This window comes from Symphalangus syndactylus, chromosome 24 (assembly GCF_028878055.3).
Source record: "Symphalangus syndactylus isolate Jambi chromosome 24, NHGRI_mSymSyn1-v2.1_pri, whole genome shotgun sequence".
NCBI lineage: Eukaryota > Metazoa > Chordata > Mammalia > Primates > Hylobatidae > Symphalangus > Symphalangus syndactylus.
The window spans coordinates 34,488,627-34,507,286 of record NC_072446.2 but is presented as its reverse complement, the minus strand read 5'-3'; the positions used below and the strand labels follow the sequence as shown (position 1 = coordinate 34,507,286).

Here is an 18,660-nt window from a genome sequence, read left to right as displayed (position 1 = left end):
GGTAGGGACACTCTGAAATCCCAAGTTCCCAGACACCAGCCACGCACTTCCCTAAGGGTAGCAGTCTGGCCTTCTATGTTAACTCTTTTTCTGAACCAGCTTTACATGAGGTACTGTTGGAAGTGCAGGGAATACTTAGAATTCCTGCCCTTAGTTGGCCTACCATAGGCCTGCTGTGCATGGGGTAAGACAGAGTTGTACAAATTACTGTGGTTGTACCAAAAAAGTGCCATAGAACTGTAGAGGAAGAAAAGGCCCCCAAGGCTGGCTTTGCAGGGACTCAGGTGTCCAGCTGACACGTCAAGCAGCAATTCTGTTTGTGTGTATCATACACATTTTTCACTCTTAAAGGTCAGTTTTGCTCTCTATATTGAAAAATAAAGTGATTGAATTTGTAGTTAATCAGAATTAAAATACTAAGTGTTCAACGTAATATTAAGTTGTGTATGTAATTATTTGCCATCTTCCACTTTATTCATAGATTGTTGGCAAAGATTGTTTAGTCTTTTTTTCCACTTAAAGATTTCTCAGTTTAGATTGGAGTTAGTACAACCTGAAAATATTGCTCGTTCTGTTATAAAATGGCTTTATTACGTTGGTTGTATCTAATTCCAGATGCCAAAGTGACTTCCATTTCACTGGAGCTACCTCCTTCAAAACCTAATCAGTAGAAAGATTTCTTGAATATTTTATGTATAACTTTGAAACTTATCTAGCAAAACCTTGATTTACCACAATGCTCAAGGAAATATCTGTCCTGGTTAGTTACATTCACTAATTAAACTAGAACCCCCCTTTTGGCCTTTAGTAGTAAAAGCCTTTTGAAAATGTTCTGTGGTTATAACAGATTTGAGCATCGTTTTCCACTGTGCCTGAAACTGTACACAAAACCAGTCTTAGCCTGAATGGAGTCCCAAGTATCTCCAGGAATGGTGGGTGGTGGGTGTGTGTTGTGATACCCACCTACTTTTTAACTAAATCCTTGATAAGAATTTATTCTCATGAGACTGGTTTCTCTTTCTTTTAAGCGAACAGAGAATCTGCAGCAAACAGATTTTATGCTAAAAGTACCAGCTAGTTCGTTAACTAAGTTCTGATTAGTTGCAATTTGGTTTTATTAATTATAGTGACTTTATTTTTCTAAGCTATACATTTGATCACATCAGGGACCTCCCATTGCCTGCAGGCCACATGCTTTAATATGACATTCAGGGCTCGCTGTAATTGAATTCCACCCTCTCCTTCCAGATTCTTCTGCAGTTTCCGCACATTCCCCCATATACTTCAGCTACCTGAATTACTCCTTTCCCTTTGCCTTGTTCAATTTTGGCTGTTCCATTTGAAGGAGAAGAGATAGCATGAACAAAGGCATATGCACATGAGAGAACAAATTCTGAGTAGCAAATACATACAGGTGGGTGTTGCTGGAACCCAAAGTTCCAGGTGGGGTAGGGAAAGGAGACTAAACAGGTCTGAGAGGTTGCTGAGTCGAGCCCTAGAGGTCAGGACCCAGGCCGCCTTATTCTTTGTATTCTATAAACCTTTATTGATCAAGCTGAGGAGTGCTTAGTTGATTTCTGACATGACCTTGATACAGTAAGATGATTGTTGAAAGTTAAGTAACTGTATAACTTACTGAAACCCATATACATTTTTTTGGAAAAGATTACAATTTGACAGATATTTATTGTGCTTGTTCAAGGGCATATAGCAATGGGAGAAAATGACAAATCTCCACCCCTGTGGAAGTTACATTCAAATGGAAAGCGTGTAAACAAAAAGTAAACTATTGAATATACAGCATACCAGAAAAGTTGTATGGAGAAAAATTGAGTAGGGGCAGGGAGTGTCATTTTCAACGTGGAGATTAGGGAATGACACACTGAAGGTGGTATGACTAAATATACACCTGAAGGAGGAGAGGGATTGAGCTATGTGGCCACATGGGGAATGTGGTTCTAGGCAAAGCAAACTTTTCAAGTGCTAAGGCTCTGAGGCAGTGCTAGGGTAGCTGTTGAGGCAGGAGGTTGGAGGATGGGCGTGGGGAAGAGTGGGTAGGGGATGAAGCCAGGGAAATAACAGCTGGGTTGGGAAAGGCCTTGGAGTCTTTATAAGGACTTTTATTCTGAGGGATACTGGGAAGAAATGTTGGCAATTTTGAACAAATGAGTGACGTGGTGTGCCTTAGTACAGCAGCTAAAATTGTGTTTTGAAAACTCGAGAGTAGGTTGTAGGAGGACAAGGGTGGAAGCGGGGAGACCAGTAATGAGGCTACTGTAGTAATCCAGGCGAGAGGTGATAGTGCCTTGGGCCAGATTGATAGCAGAGGAAAAGATGAGAAATAACTCATTTATGGATATATTTTGAAGGTGGAGTAAAAGTGTTTTATCACAAATATCAAGTAATTGGGTCATATTTTTAAGCTTTACAAACTTAGCAGTAGAAATGTTTTTCCTTTTTTTTCCCGAACCCTCACTTCTGACTTTAAAAAGTTTAATTTTTATGTACCCTGATTGAGTCCTTTAGTCAGTGAAATTTACCACTAATAATTCATAAGTAAGACATTCTGACCAGGCTAGGCTGAAACCTCAGTTCGCCTTGAGTTTATGAAAGCGTTGTCACGGTTGGGTGTGAATAGAGTTCCCATCTCATTTGAATTTGGCATGGTTTCTTCTTGAAGTTCCAAAAGCCATTTAACTTAGATACTAAGATGTCGAGGTATCCCCTCTTGTTTAAAGTCATTCAGTATAAGATCGTTGCCATTTAAACCCCCTCACAAAACCGAAGAATTCATGGTAACAGTGGGTGGTCACTGAATTCACTTTGCTTTCAGAAAGTCTAACCCAATCTTCTGCTTGCTGTCTGACATTTTATTGTAGGCAATTAGTTCTCAGTGAGTGCTAGTATAGTCCTTTATATCCTGTTTCAGGAGTTAACATGTCAGGGGAAAACATTTTCTAACTTCTAATTCATATCCTTTGATATAAATTATGAAGGACTGCATTATTAAGTGTGTTCTAAGATTATCAGATACCTTTGTGTGAACCTGGACTATGGACTTAGCCCAGAATTAAAATAATTATGAAGTGGTTAGAACTGGAATGAGTCTTGACATATACATATATGTGATTGTGCTTATACATGTTAGAGGTGTTGGTGTGTTAGAATTGATGAGTTGCAGTGAATTTATTTCCTGTTTTAAACGTCTGGTTTTTTAAAATCATTTTTCTATCTTTAAGAGTTCTGATCCACTTTTAATTTCCAGCAGAATGTCTGGCAGTACATTTTAATTAACGTCTTCTTAAAAAGCAAGTTATCACAATTGATAAGATGGAGTTTTGATAATTTTCTGTCTGTAAAAATTGGCCATCGACTTTTGGTCGTATTTGATTTCGATTATGGCATGATCCCTCCCACTACACGAAGAATGTAGTTTGTGGTCAAGTTTTGGGTATCCAGGTATTACAATATGTACCTTATTCTTTTGCTTTTAAATGTGTAAATCATTTAGTCAGTTGTTGATTTCTTTTTTTTTTTTTTTTAAGTAGGTCTGTCCTAATTAAAAACAAAAGATCTTAAGCTTATATATATCTTTTCATCTTTTCTGGGCAGAGAGGCAGATGAAGGCTGTAAAAAACCTTTAGAAAGATTGCTGAACATCTGGCAAGAACGAAGTGTGTATGGCGGCGAGTTCATACAGCAGCTGAAGCTGTCTATGGAGGACTCCAAGAGCCCTCCCCCCAAAGGTAGAAACATCACCACATGTTTACAGCTCTTGGTCTTTGCCTACTTTCGAATCAAATATGAAAAGCTGCAGTGGGGTTTGCTGTGAACAACCACCAGCGATTTTATGATTCTTCAGAGAGAGAGATGATCATGAATGATGGTGAGAATTTATGTAGTGCTCACAGCGTGTAAGCCTGGTTCTAGTATTCGTGCTATTCATCCTCTCACATCTGACTTTTGCTCTCTGTTTTCCTTGGCTTGCTTCTGTCTTTCAGAGACTTTCCTTGCACAAGGAAAGGAACAACAAAGTTGTTCAGAGTTGTGGTGAACTAGGAAGTAGCCTGGACTAAGATTTTGTCCTTGCTCTGCCATTAACTACAATAGGACCTTGGATAAGTTTCTTAACTTTTTAAGAACTTGGTTTAATTAAATGTAGATGTGCTTTTGAAACATATCCTTAGGATTGTCAGCATGGTGTCTGTCTAAAGTTAATTGTTTGTTTGTTTTGGAGACAAGAGTCTCACCCTGTCATCCAGGCTGGAGTGCAGTGGTGTGATCTCAGCTCACTGCAACCTCTGCCTCCTGGGTTCAAGCCATTCTCCTGCCCCAGCCTCCCGAGAAGCTGAGATTCAGGCACCTGCCACAACACCCGGCTAATTTTTGTATTTTTTAGAAAAGACAGGGTTTCACCATGTTTGCCAGGCTGGTCTCGAACTCCTGACCTCAAGTGATCTGCCTGCCTCAGCCTCCCAAAGTGCTGGATTACAGGTGTGAGTCACTGCGCCCAGCTTAAAATTGATTTTGATCTTTACTGAACCCAGGATATCTTTAGGAAGTGCATCTGTGTGTGAATTTTACAAAGCCCTTAATAAGAGCTTATATTATTTTTTCTTTTTTCTTTCTTTTTTTTTTTTTTTTTTTGAGACAGAGTCTTTCTCTGTTACCCGGACTGGAGTGCAGTGGTATGATCTCGGCTCACTGCAACCTCCGCCTCCCGGGTTCAAGCAGTTCCTTGTCTTAGCCTCCTGAGTAGCTGGGATTACAGGCACCTGCCACCATGCCTGGCTGATTTTTGTATTTTTGGTAGAGACAGGGTTTCACCATCTTGGCCAGGCTGGTCTTGAACTCCTGACCTCGTGATCCACCCGCCTCAGCCTCCCAAAGTGCTGGGATTATAGGCGTGAGCCACCGCACCTGGCCTATTTTTTTCTTTAAAGAGTAAGATCAAATGTTGTTTAGTTACTTGGCTTCTGGTTAGTTGTGATTTAATTCTAGTTGGCATGACATGTTTCTTAGCTACAGATCTGACCTGCCTGCATACATACTTGTTTCCTGGAGGATCAAGTCCAAGTACTGATAGTATTGAAGACCCTTTCTATCTGAACTAGCCTGTTTTTCCAGATTCTTCTCCTGCCACTTCCTCATTTACACTGTATTCTGTGGCCAAACTGAATTGCCGACAGTTTCGCCTCTGGATGCTCTGTTGGCACTGCTTCCTTTCCATCTACTGTTACCTCTACTTGATGTCCTTCTACCGCTTTCACTGTGTGATGAACTCATTTTCCAAGAATGCAACTCTCATTCTGACATCTTCCCTGGCTTGTCTGGGCCCATGTGGTCTTCCCTCCTTGTTCTCTGGTACTTTGTACATGCATCTGCTATAGAACCTAGTCATGATTAGCACGTGTGACAGTATCCTTCACTGAGCAACCCTTTTGTGTACCCTTCATGATCCTTTCCAGGTCTGGAATTATTTGCATTTTACAGTGGGTAACTTTCCTGTGAAACCAAAGGTTAGAGGCTTTCTGTGAATGACATAAGTGCTTTCAGACTGCAGGTCATTGTTGTTTTACTTGGTGTTGCTAGAAGATAATTTTAGGATCACTCAGGTGATTGGTAGCTTCTGAAAAGCAAGATGTTTCCTGCTTTGGATTCTGGTGTTTGTATTATGTCCTTTGGAGGTCTTCAGTACAGCTTTGGGGAATTACTCAGCATTCTTTACTCTGCCTTAGAGTTCATTGGTAAACAGTGCTGGTTTTTAAAAACACCTTTGGGCAAGTAGGAGAGCCTTGAAAGGATGTTTGAAGCTAATGTTGAATTTCAATTTAATGTACAATTTTGGACACATACTTTGAAAAACAGCTATGCTAGATGCTATAGGAAGGAGGGAGAAAAGAGTGAGGAATAGGTTTGCACTCTGGGAATGTGTGGAATTTGTGGCAGTGATAGTATTGGAAATAGCTTCATTGGGTTTCTGATTTTTTTTTTGAGAGTCTAGACAGACATTAACAATAACAGAGGCAGTTTCCTCTAGGTAGAGGATAATGCTGATCTAAAGATAATTTCTCTTTCTCTATTCTATAAAGATGAAAACACACATCAAAAGATTTCAACGTGTGTTAGTCCCAGCTGACTCACTCTGTCTTCACTCTCTTCTCTGGATCTGAGTTATCAGAATATTTTACCACAGTCCTTTCAAATGTTGATGAGTTCTCCAGAAGTTTATTTCCAAATTTGAGTAGTCCTTTTATATTCCAGCTTTGATTCATGGGTAATTCTTTGTCTTCAGGCAACTTCATGGAGTTTACCTCTGAAATAAAAATTTTTCTATGGAAATTTGACCGTTCTTACAACATTAGAGAATGCATGAGTTTAGAAATTCTGTTTTAGAACTGGGTATTAAGTTTATAAACCTGTCTCTCGAGGTGTTCTAAAGGTGTCTCTCAAAACATCACACTGTACCCTATAAATATATACAATTATTATTTGTCAGTTAAAAACAAAATTTAAAAAGTAAGAAAAGGAGAAAAGTTCTCTACTCTTGAGAATACTCAAGGTGTTGCTTGACTGAATGGAACTTTTTTTATTTGAGCCACATGTGACTCATGTTGTATATGGTTGTAGGAGGATTTAGAGAGAGAGGGTAGATACAAAGGGACTAGCATCTATTGAGCATCCGTTATGTACCAGCCTCTGCTGGCTGCTTTTCATGTTAATTTGTTTTAGATCCTTACAACTACTCTGTGAATTTGGTATTATTTTCATACTTTAGATAAGGATACTGGCTCAAAAAGGTATAGTAATTTTGTTCAGAGAGAGATAATTGATAAGTGGCGAATTCCCAGGTCTATATGACTTTAAAGCTGATATTCTTCACACTGTCGTATTTCCTGAAAGCACATGGTTTCAATAAACTTGAATTTTGGTAGGAATTTGTGAGTAGGTTACCCAGCTTTCCTGGATCTTAATATAGTTTAGCTATTCAGGCTTCCACAGTATTCTAGCTGTCATTTCTTTTTTTTTTTTTTTTTTTTTGAGATGGAGTCTTGCTCTGTCGCCCAGGCTAGAGTGCAATGGTGCAACCTTGGCTCACCGCAACCTCTGCCTCCCAGGTTCAAGTGATTCTCCTGCCTCAGCCTTCCAAGTAGCTGGGATTACAGGCATGTGCCACCACGCCTGGCTAATTTTGTATTTTTTAGTAGAGATGGGGTTTCTCCATGTTGGTCAGGCTGGTCGCAAACTCCCAACCTCAGGTGATCCGCCCACCTCGGCCTCCCAAAGTGGCGGGATTACAGGTGTGAGCCACCACGCCTGGCCCCTAGCTGTCATTTCTAAAGCTCTGTGACCTTGGCCATAGCATTTGATCCCTCTGAAGCTCAGATCCTCACTGTACAGTATGGCTATTAATGGTAATACCTTCTAGGGTTGTGATGAGGATTACTTGAGATAATGCAGGTAAGATATTATCAGTGGGGCAATGATATGAGTTTTGTTTGCCCCTGTCAGTTCTAGTATCTAATATGCTAAGTTTCTATATATGATCTGGTAGCAAAAGTAAGAAGAGGTTTTTAATATTTTCAGTCACCCAGTTCTTGTGTGAGGCTGGAGAACATGGTAGCTAAGAGTATGAGTTCTAGGTGCAACTTCCCTGGGTTTATGCCTGGATTTGGCTACTCAGTTCAGTGAGATGATAAGGGTAGACAGCTTGTAGATCTGTGCCTCAAATGTTAGACTTTTATCTGTTACAGGTTCTTTTCTTTCCACAAGTAAAGTTTAATGTGCCTTATTAAAATGTCCTTTATTATGCAGGGGTGGAGCAAAGAATGAGGGAGCTGTTGCAAACAATATTTCCTGATCCTTTTCTCATTATAAAAATAATATAAAATCTATAGGTGTGTTTGTTGTTGTTAACTAGTCAATTGAAGCAGTGGGAGTAGAGAAGGAACAAAAAAACCTGTAACTGATGGCGATCAATTAGTTGTAAACGCCGCTGCACTCGGACCAAACACAGGGTTTTTGTTTTTTTTTTAAATCACAGAAAATTTCAAGTGGATCCTCTAGAAGATCCAGCTTTACGGTAGATGGCTGCATATTATAATGTGATTTGGGAGCCTGTAGGCCAGCTTTTTGCCTTAAGATTAGTTTCACAGTGTGCCATAGTGTCTGAAATTCTCCCACAATCAGGTTGTAAGAGGCATACCATAAACCCTTAGGTAACGAGGATTACTTAAGGTTAGCTGAGTACAAGGCCCGCTGGAGACAGAGGGACAAGTTGGAGGATAGAATAGAAGGTGCCCAGTATGAGGACAGAAGGACTTTGGCTACCCCCACAGTTTGTCCTGCCTGTAAACAGAGTGGTTGAGTGATTGAAAAAGGGAGTGTAAATATATACTGTGGTAGAAGCTGAATTGATAGTGGAAGGCTTACCTTAAATTCAGATGTAGAAATGGAACTGACAAATATTCTAGTTTTTAAAGTAATTTTAATTTTTTAAAAAATGTATAGCTTTTGAAAAGGAAACCTGGAAATCCTAAGTTATTTTTAATGGCTGTCTGACTAGACTGACAATACTGGACACCATAACTGCTGACTTCGTAGCAGTGATAGTCATTTCTGGCCTAGCACTAGCATTTTCCAAGCTCTGTGACTCCTCCCTTCAAGCAGTTTCAAACTGCGACCTGTCAGCCCTTTTCTAGGTACTGTAGGGATGGAGAGGAATAAGACACAAAGCGCTTCTGTTGGAGAAGAACGCTTGCCAGTGGCCAGAGTAGCAAGGCCAGGTGCTTTAAGAGAGGCCTGAGTGCCGTGGGAGTTGGACGCCATTGTCATCATTAGGCTTTGAACTTAGGAGGAATCTGTAAAATCATTAGAAGCCCCTTAAAGTTTATGTATAGGGACATGATGGAGTGAGCATTCCGCTTTAGGAAGATTAATTTAATAATAGAATACAGTCTTCCATATTTACAGGTTCCACATCTGCGAATGCAACCAGCTGCATATTGAATATATTTTGGGTAAAAATAATACATACTTTAAAAACGAAACAGTGTGACAATTATTTACATATCATGTACATTGTATTAGGTACTATAATCTAGACATAAAGTATACGGGAGGATGTGTGCGTAAGTTATATGTAAATACTATGCCATTTTGTAATGGGATCTTGAGTATCCCTAGATTTTGATATCCACGGCGGTCCTGGAACCAATCCCCCATGGATACTGAGGGACAACTGTATAGTCTAACTTGGGAAAGGAGCAACTAGAGGTGGGGAGACAGTGGTCTTAACCAGCTGTGACAAAGGGCAGATTGTTGATAAGAGGCTGTGTAGGTGAAGGAGCAGAGGGAGGGAGTATGTAAGGCATCCTTCTGAGGTATGGAATCTGCTAGAAACTGGGACCTTGGGATAGATTCTAATGGTTTCTAAGGCCTTGTACCTGGAAGACAGGTCAGTGAAAGTGTTCATAATGGAAATAGGTAGCTCAGGGAATGAGGAGCCCTGTGGGGGAAATGATTAGTAATTCATGTCCAGAAATCTTACGTTTGTAGCACTAGTAGGTCCTCCAAATGGAAATAGGAGGAAACTGGAAAAGTAGGGTAATGGTTAACACCTATTGTGTCCTCTGCCATCAGGATGGCAAAGGACATAAGTTGTCCTAAAATGATTTCTTATTTTAAGTCTTGTAATGCTGTTTGTGAGCAGCAGTGTGTAGTGGTAAAGATAATCCCAGATAAGGAGGCTTTGATCTGTAGCACCCACATTTACACTAACAAACTCTCTGACTTTGGGCAAACTGCAACCTGTGGACCTAGATATTTTCATGAAAATTTGAGTTGGGGGAAACAAAGGTATAGGTCTATCTAAGTCCTCCCAGTGCCAAAATTCAGGAATTCTAAGTGTCTTGAGGTAGTGTTTGATGTTTATATATAATAATTTCTGTGTGAGAGTTTGAAAACGGAAGGATTTCAAGTTTTATAATTTTTTTCTACCTTCTTTAGCATATCTAGTAGTTACTTACTGAGTACTCTTCTAGGTGCTTGAAAGCAAACAGAACAGTATAAAAAATTTTGAAGTTTGTACTTACCTTCTAATGGCCACTCCTTCCACATGACTGCTTTGATGCCACAGTGGCTAAGTGTCTGCATGGGTCATAGCACACATTAATTAGGCAGCTACTATGTACAAAGTACTGTTAGGTGTTTCTTATGTAAATTTTATCCTAATAGATTTTTCGTATTAAAAATATAGCAATCTTTGCTTTGCATAGTGGTGCAGGACTATAACCGTGACCGTGCAAACTGAACCCATGCAAAGCAATCTTTATAGTCAGTGGGGAAAATTATGATTGTTCTGTGACTCTTAAAATTTTTTTTGTCAAAGAATTAAAAACTCACTGTTGATTCCAAGTGTGTAGGGAAACAAAACAGATAGTAAACTAATAGTTATTTAATATGCTGTAACAACAAATTAGAAACATTGAGAATTAAAGTGTGTTTTCTTTGTAACAAACTTATCAAGAGTAGTTTGAACAAGGGTTGTCTTCTTCTGGTATAATTTATATACATATACAGAGCAAACATCTTTTCTATGGCTTTGCAAATTGTCATACTGTATTTTGTTTGGATCAGCTTCCAACATTTTATCTTTTGTGCTTTCAGTATTGTAAAATACCTCTCAGTTTCTTTAGCATGCAGTTGTTGTTTTTTTTGTTAGTGTCTCTTCCTCTAGGACGTTGTCATTCTTTTCATCACTCCCACTTTCTTCTTTGCTAAGTTGGCCTCTACAAGTTCCTCTGGCCATGGGTCTAGGCTCCCTCTGATGCTGGCAGTGGCAGCATCCTGCAGCGTGCTCTTCCTTCTGTAACTTCATTGATGTGCCATTGGGATTTCAGTTCCAGCATTAGCTTTTGTTTCAGTTTCTTTGTTCCACATTCGTCTTTATGATCAATACCCTCTTATCATTCATTTTTATAAAATGTGGGTGTTATCACTGGGTGATAAGGAGACAGCACAGCGAAGCACTTTGCTGTCTTTGTGTGACCTGCATAACAGGTGTGCGGTGACCAATCACTGATAGACTTGAAGAATGATGTGATTGGTCACTGATCATAATTTGGGGGCTGAAGTTAGCAGCAAAATTTGTACTTTATGCAACTACTCAAGAGTTAATATGCCATGGTAACTGAAGTTCAAACTTGTTTTATTGAGGGAGTGGTGTCATTTAACGAAGCCATGATAACAAATCTGTGTATAATAGAATGCATGCACAAAGTGAGGACGGCCTGTATTGCAGATGCTGCTGTCTCCTCTTTTTGTAACAGACAAAAACATTAAGAAAAAATGAAACTTGGCCAGGCGTGGTGGCTCACACCTGTAATCCCAGGACTTTGGGAGGCCGAGGTGGGTGGGTCACTGGAGGCCAGGAGTTCGAGACCAGCCTGGCCAACATGGTGAATGAAACCCTGACTCTACTAAAAATACAAAAATTAGCCAGGCATGGGGGCAAGTGCCTGTAATCCCAGCTACTCGGGAGGCTGAGGTGGGAGACTTGCTGGAACCCAGGAGGCGGAGGTTGCAATGAGCTGAGAACGTGTCACTGCACTCCAGCCTGGGCAAGAGAGCAAAAACTCCATCTAAAAAAAATAAAATAAAAATAAAACTCATGATATTGACCTGGCTTTCACTTCAAACATAAGTTTGGTCAGTTAGTACATGATGTATATAATGTAGAGAACAGGAGCTAAATGGCTTGGTTCCGGAAGGAAGTGTGTAAGCAAAAAATGTGTATGTATCTGAAGCAGGTGCCTGGTGTCCCCCCTTTTTTTTCTAAATGAGAGGGTACCTGTGTGGTGCTAAGTAACTCGAGTGCAGTGGAAAGACGACAGGTTTTGGAGTCATACCGTAAGTGTGTCATTTAACCTCCCTGGCCTTTGTTTTCTCACCTGTCAGATGGAGATGCTGTATCTTAAAATTGTTGGAAAGATTAAAAGGGAACTATTGCAATGCCAGGCACAGGCTGTGTCCAATATTTCTTTACTTTCTAAACTAGAATTTATCATTTAGATTTATTTCCCACAGTTGTTTGGCATTTATTTTGTATTGTCTAATTTGATGCAAAAAGAGTGATTTTGGAATTAACACATCTGTCATAACAATGTAAAAACATAACAGTGCAGATAGATCATAAAGAATGTAACCTGTCAGCCTCAAAAGTGGTTAAATTTAAAATGATAACTTAAGTAATTTTTCTCAGTAGTATCAATCACACGTCTCAGTAGTGGTTATTTTAATTTTAAGGTAAAATTAGATTTATTTTATTTTTAGGGGAATAGTGTAAAGAATATTTGTGTTTGACACAATTTTATTGATAAAATTTTCTCTCCTATTTCTGAAATGATCACTGGAAAGCATAACGTATCTCATTTTATACACAATATGTTCTCTGTAAACCCTAGCACACGTTGGTTTGCTTCATTGTATTGTCCCATGAGTTTCTTACTCAAATGTGATAGTTGGGTAAGTTTCGCTTTAGATGCCTGTTTTCCGTAGTATTTTACCAGAGAATCAGTCTGAGATGACGGACAAAGACCTGTTTGACTCTTTTCAGTAATGTAGGGAACTACAGTCAATTTAAAATAACTAGCATAAAGGTTACTATTAAGCCATTCTGAAAATGTGTGCCCCTTCTGCCCTGTTTTTACATGTGGCCCATTGTGCATAGCATGTGACTTATCACTACATGATATGTGACTCAAATTTATCACTTTTTCCTCTAGCAACAGAAGAGAAGAAATCTCTGAAACGAACTTTTCAGCAAATTCAAGAGGAGGAGGATGACGACTACCCTGGCAGCTACTCTCCTCAGGATCCTTCTGCAGGACCCCTCTTGGTAGGTCTTGACCCCCAGAGAGTAGGAAGAGTGGCTTAAAGTGACCTCTAGTTGAAGACTATGGCCACAAGGTGGCGCCAGTGACCACTGGTATGGAATCATCAGAGGGCACCTCTCGGGCCCCGTGCGTCATCCTGCCCAAAGGAGCTTGCCGGATGGCAGGCGTCACTATGTCTTTGCGTGCCAGAACTCTGGGATGGGCTTATGTTTTATAAAGTACTTGGACTTGGTTTTTTCAATCCTAGAAATTAAGAATATTCTTTAAAAATAGATTTTGGAGAAAGGGATAGATAATATTACAAAGACATTCAAAAGTCTTCTACCATGGCCTGTCTCCAGTAGCATGGTAGTTTTATAAAGTAAATAACTCATTAATATCTAAAAACAGTCTATGTGTCAATAGCAAATTTGCTGCCTATTAAATATTAAAACAGGGAGTTAGTCTTTACCCATGTGTTTGTGTTATTTGGCTATACAGGTTAGCTTACAAAATCTAAATGAAAGAATTTGGGCACAAGGTGACAGTTTAAGTAACTTGACCGGTGTCTTAATTTAAATCCAGATGTGTCTGACTTCAGAGCCCATGCTCTTTTCAAGGGGGGGCGGGGCCTTCATCTTACTGTGCCTGAAACAGCTTTATGACACATGGTCGTGCTTAAAGCCTATGTAAATAGGAAGCATGTCTAGTTTGCGCTATGTTACGGTGTTGAGTTAGACTAGGGATTAAATGACAGCAGTGTTAGGTCATATATCTTTGGATTTAAACGCTTTAAAGATGACAGCCTAGATTATTACCTTTCAGGGTAATCTAACTACCATCTACAGAGCTAGCTACTCCTTGGTGATTATGGAGTGGCCTGTTAGCATTGTTTTCTGACAATTTAAGAAACTCCTTTTTGATATATACAGAAAATGCATCCCTGGTTTACTTTTCTTGTTTTTTCCGCCTTGGTTTATAATAAGTTTGATACATTTAATTTTGGGAGTGACATTCATTTTGTCAAGAAAACTCAAGAAAGAATTGAAGTAGGTTGATCAGTCAACGTACAATTTTTTCGTTCTTCTTCTTAAGACAGGATCTTGCTCTGTTACCCAGGCTGGCGTGCAGTAGCATGATCATAGTTCACTGCAGACTCAACCTCCAGGGCTCAAGTGATACTCCTACCTCAGCCTCCCAAGTAGCTGGGACTGTAGACACATGCCACCATGCTTGGCTAATTATTTTATTTTTTTTTTTTTTGTAGAGACAGGGTCTCACTATATTGTCCAGGCTGGTCTCGAACTCCTGGGCTCAAGTGATCCTCCTGCCTTGGCTTCCCAAAGTGCTAGGATTATAGGTGCGAGCCACCACACCTGGCCACAACACACAATTGTTAACATCTGATATTTATACCTTTATTCTATACTGGAAATGATACATCATTTGAAATTAAGCAACATGAACCAAACTCCATTGTTTTGAATTGCCAAAAACATGTTCTTTTAGAATTAAAAATATATATATATTCAGAATTTCATTCATGTTCTTCCATGGACTTAGATAAACTAATTTTGTAGATTTTCTTAGAGTCTGTGACATTGACTGACATGTAAGCTCTGGGGCTAAGAACAGTTTTTTTAAGAAATGGCAGGAATGACTGTTTTTAGAATTTGTTTTCTCCTCATTTAACTCCAACTAATTTTCTTTAAACCCCATGTCTTAATGGATAGTGTTGTTTGTGTTTTCATTTTACAGACTGAGGAACTAATCAAAGCTTTGCAGGATCTGGAAAATGCCGCATCAGGGGATGCTACTGTCCGACAGAAAATTGCTTCTCTGCCCCAGGAAGTGCAAGATGTTTCTCTATTGGAAAAAATAACAGGTGAGAAGGTAGAGTTTGGGTGAAAGGTGAGGAAAGAGGGACATAACTGTAATACAGCTAACCCTAGGCCATACTTACGTCTGCAGATATAGACTACTTTTCATGTTGTTTTGGTTGCTCTACCATCTTGGGATTTGCAAATGTAGCTCACATGGTGAACAAAGAAACTTTTGAAATAGTCAAAGCTTGAATAGTGATTCTAGGAATTATTGCAGAAATGCTGGTGTGCCACAACCTGTGGCACTCTAAATAAGGTCTGTTAAAAACATAGTACAAATTGTGTGCCTGTGGGGTGGGTGGGGTAGATTAGGTATTCTGTCTGTTAGACTCATAACCCTCTTACTAAAAGAAAAAAAATTATGATTCAGGGCTGTGTGATTTGTACCCTGCTCTCTGACAAGCCTTGTAGATGATAGTGCCTTCAATGCCAGGAATTTCAGGTGTGTGTTAGACATGTCATTTTGCCCTAATCGTGACCTCCCTAGTTAAACAGGGAGGGGCAGTTGACATGATTCCTGCTTTCCGCATGGGAAATTGAAAGGAAGGAATGCAACATGAACTAATATTGACAGTAGACTTTGCACTGGTACTTCTGTTCTTTGTGATAGTCTTTGGAGATGACTGAATGTGTGTCTCCATATTGCATAGGAGGACATTGAGGCTTTCAGAAGATAGGTGTCTTGTCCAAGGTCACACAAGTAGTGGATCTTGGGATTCTAATCTAGGCTACAAAGCCTATGTTCTTGCCCTTAAAAAAGCTCAGGCCTTTCATTCCACTGTCTTCCAAAGGCCACCATTTTCCCACTCCAGTCCCTTGACTTGGCTGCTTCTCTAACTTCTTCCATATCTATCTGAAGGAAATCAAGGTCACTGATGAAATATTTCCCTCAACAAATATTTGAGGCCCACCTATATCCCCTCAAGTGAAGTGTCAAGAAGAAAAATAAAGCAGGGCGGTGGGAGCGGAGAATGATTGCAGGCGGTATTAATGGTATTTTAAAGGTGTTTGGGGAAAGCCTTTCTGGTGAGATGACCTTGAGCAGAGACCCGAAAAATTAGGAAGCAAGCCATGAGGATATCCAAGGGAAGGAAGTGCCACCAGGCAGAGGAAGCAGCACAGGGAAAGACCTCAGGCAGTGGGTGTACTGGGTTGAAGAACACAGCTTGGAGGCCTTCTGAGTCATGCAAGAAGCATCTCAGCCCCTAACTCTGCTTTCCCACCCCAGGAATTCACCCCACTGGGACCTGCAGTCTCGTGATCCTCCCCCACCTCTTCCTAGCCCTCGAGTCCTCATTTTCTTCTTTACTCAGATTGGAGTCTGTCTTTTCACTTCCTCACACACACCTTCAACCTATTTTCTTCTCTTTCTCCCTTCAGTGTAGTCTCCTGGCAAAATCCCTAAACAGGTTAAATCACGTTTTAAAAATACTTACTACTAAAAGGACCACTTCATTTATTCTTACTGTCAAAATCATAATCTGCAAAAATTGCAAGCAAGTTAATGTAAAGCTAGCCATGTATGTAATTTCGTTTCTCTGTTTCACTGACCTAAAGGTCTCATGTAGCTTCCTTTTAAAATACTTGTTTTATTTTGATTTTTAGTTGTGATAAAATACATATGAAATAAACTACATATAAAATGGTAAGCTACATAAAACGTAAAGGTGTGCAGTTTAGTTGTGCTAAGTATTCTCACGTTGTTATACAACCAGTTTCCAGAATTCTTTTCGTCTTGCCAAACTGACTCTATATCCATTAAACAATAACTCATCATTTTTCACTTCCCATATCACCTGGCAACCACCATTCTTAAATTTGGCTTTTTGTCTGTTCCTTTCCCGAACCTGTGCAGCGGAATGTGGCTGGGAAAAACTAACACGTCTGAGTTGACTTTTCCTCCTGTTTCTCTGCATGGACATGCTGTTTTCTAAACCCGCCTCTCTGTGTATTAGATCTGCTCCTTCTCATCTCGCCAAGGCCATTGCTCCAACAATGCTCCCCTTTTCTCCTACATTTTCCATTTTTTTACTCTTTACTGGATCATTCTCAATAGCATAAAAACATGAATTTTTCCCCCACTTGGGAAGATTTTTTTCTTGACCCCATATCTTCCTCTAGCTACTGCCTCATTTCTCTGTTCTATTTGGCCAAACCACCTGAATGGATTGCCTGTGCTGTCTCTCCACTTCCCGTCTTCCCAGTTGCTGATGACTTCCTTGTTGCCGAACTCAGTGGTGGATTCTTTGCCGCCATCTTAACTTCAACCCAGTAGTATTTGGCCCGGTAGATTATTTCTTCGTCCTGAAAATACTTTCTTCACTTGGTGTAGTAGTTGGAATAATGCCTCCTGACCGCCCACCCCCCAAATGCCCATGTTTTAATCCACAGAACCTGTGTATATGTAATCTTATATGGCCAAAGGACTTGGCAGATGTGATTAAATATCTTGAGATGAAGAGATTACCCTGGATTATTTAAGAGGACCCAATGTAATCACAGGGTCCTTGTAAGAGGAAGGTGGGAGAGGGGGAATGAGAAGGAGGTATTACCGTGGAAGCAGAGGTTGAAGCGATGTGCTTTGAAAATGGAGGAAGCAACTGTGATAAGGCATAAGATAATTAATTGGTGATATTCTAAGCCACTAAATTTGTGGTAATTTGCTACAGTAGCAGTGGGAACTAGGACCCTGCATTATTCTAGCTTTCCTCCTCTCTTTCTGTGTCCTTTCAGCCTCCTTGCTGGTTTCTTCACTCTTCCTTGACCTCTTCATATTAGCCCCCTTCTTTAGCTGGTTTCACTGGCAGCCATTCTCACCCAATTTCGTGACTATAAATAAGAGTTTTTCTGCGGATGATTTCCTAATTTACATCTGTAGTGTTGACCCTTCCACCTTGAACTTGAGACCCATATATCCAACCTCCTACTCAGTTTTATTAGTTGGATATCTTGATAGGCATTTCAAGCTTAGTCTGCCCCAAACTGAACTTCTGACCTTTCCTCTAAAACTTGTTTCACTCATGGTCTTCTCCATCTCGGTAAATGGCCCTCATCATTCCTGTTGATTGGGACCAAAACCAGCATCTGATATCCTGTCACCGCCTCTACCACTGCCACCTGGTACAGGTCTCTACCATGTTCACTTGATATATTGCAGTAGCCTTCCAGCTGGTCTTGCTGCTTCGTTTGTTCCTCTTGCTCAGCCATCATTCTATTCTCAACATAGTAACCAGAGTGATCCTCTTCAGTAGAAGTCAGATCATGTCTCTCGCTCCACATAACACCCCCACGACTTCCCCCATCACCAAAGTAAAAGCCAGAGCCCCCCCCTCCTTTTTTTTTTGAGATATAGTCTCATTCTGTCACCCAGGCTGGAGTCAGTGGCATGATCATAGCTCACTGTAACCTCAAACTCCTGGGCTCAAGCAATCCTCCCATCCTGGCCTCCCAAAACACTGGGATTACAGATGTGAGCCCCCTGCCCAGCTTTAAAGCAGAGTCTTTCACTGGCCTCTGTTACCACATAGACTTTTACTATTTTCCCCTCACTCACTGTTCAAGTCACATGGGCTCCTTGCCAGTCACTCTTTCCTCCTAGCGCCTTTGTACTTGCTGTCCCCTCCGCCTGAAATGTTCCTCCCAGATAGTTACATAGCTGGTTCTTATTTTCTTAGGACTTTGTTTACGTATCACCTTAGCGAAGCTCACCCTGACCACCTTTTTTGAAAATGTTGATCCTCCTCCCCTTCCAGTGCCCCACTCTTTCTCCTCTGCCTTGTTTTTCTCTGTAGTTCTCTTCAGCTGATAAGTAAGCATAATATTGTATATTGATTCTCTTCCTACCTGATAATATAAACTTGAGGGCAGAGAGTTTTTGTCCTTTTTATTCTCTGCTGTTTCTA

At 40.2% G+C, this 18,660-nt stretch overlaps 1 protein-coding gene across 6 annotated transcripts in view; it reads left to right on the top strand.

Moving 5' to 3' along the window:
* Positions 1–18,660, top strand: part of RPRD1B (regulation of nuclear pre-mRNA domain containing 1B) — a 58,779-nt gene that overhangs the window by 11,222 nt on the left and 28,897 nt on the right. For 3 of the 6 annotated variants that reach the window (XM_055264990.2, XM_063633569.1, XM_055264989.2), the window contains exons 3-5: positions 3,613–3,746; positions 12,786–12,898; positions 14,634–14,760. In XM_055264990.2, the coding sequence (XP_055120965.1) occupies positions 3,613–3,746; positions 12,786–12,898; positions 14,634–14,760 (374 nt within the window). Of the gene's footprint in view, positions 1–3,612; positions 3,747–7,386; positions 7,401–12,785; positions 12,899–14,633; positions 14,761–18,660 lie in introns of all 6 variants that reach the window. The other 3 variants (XM_063633570.1, XM_063633568.1, XM_055264988.2) reach the window with 2 other exon arrangements.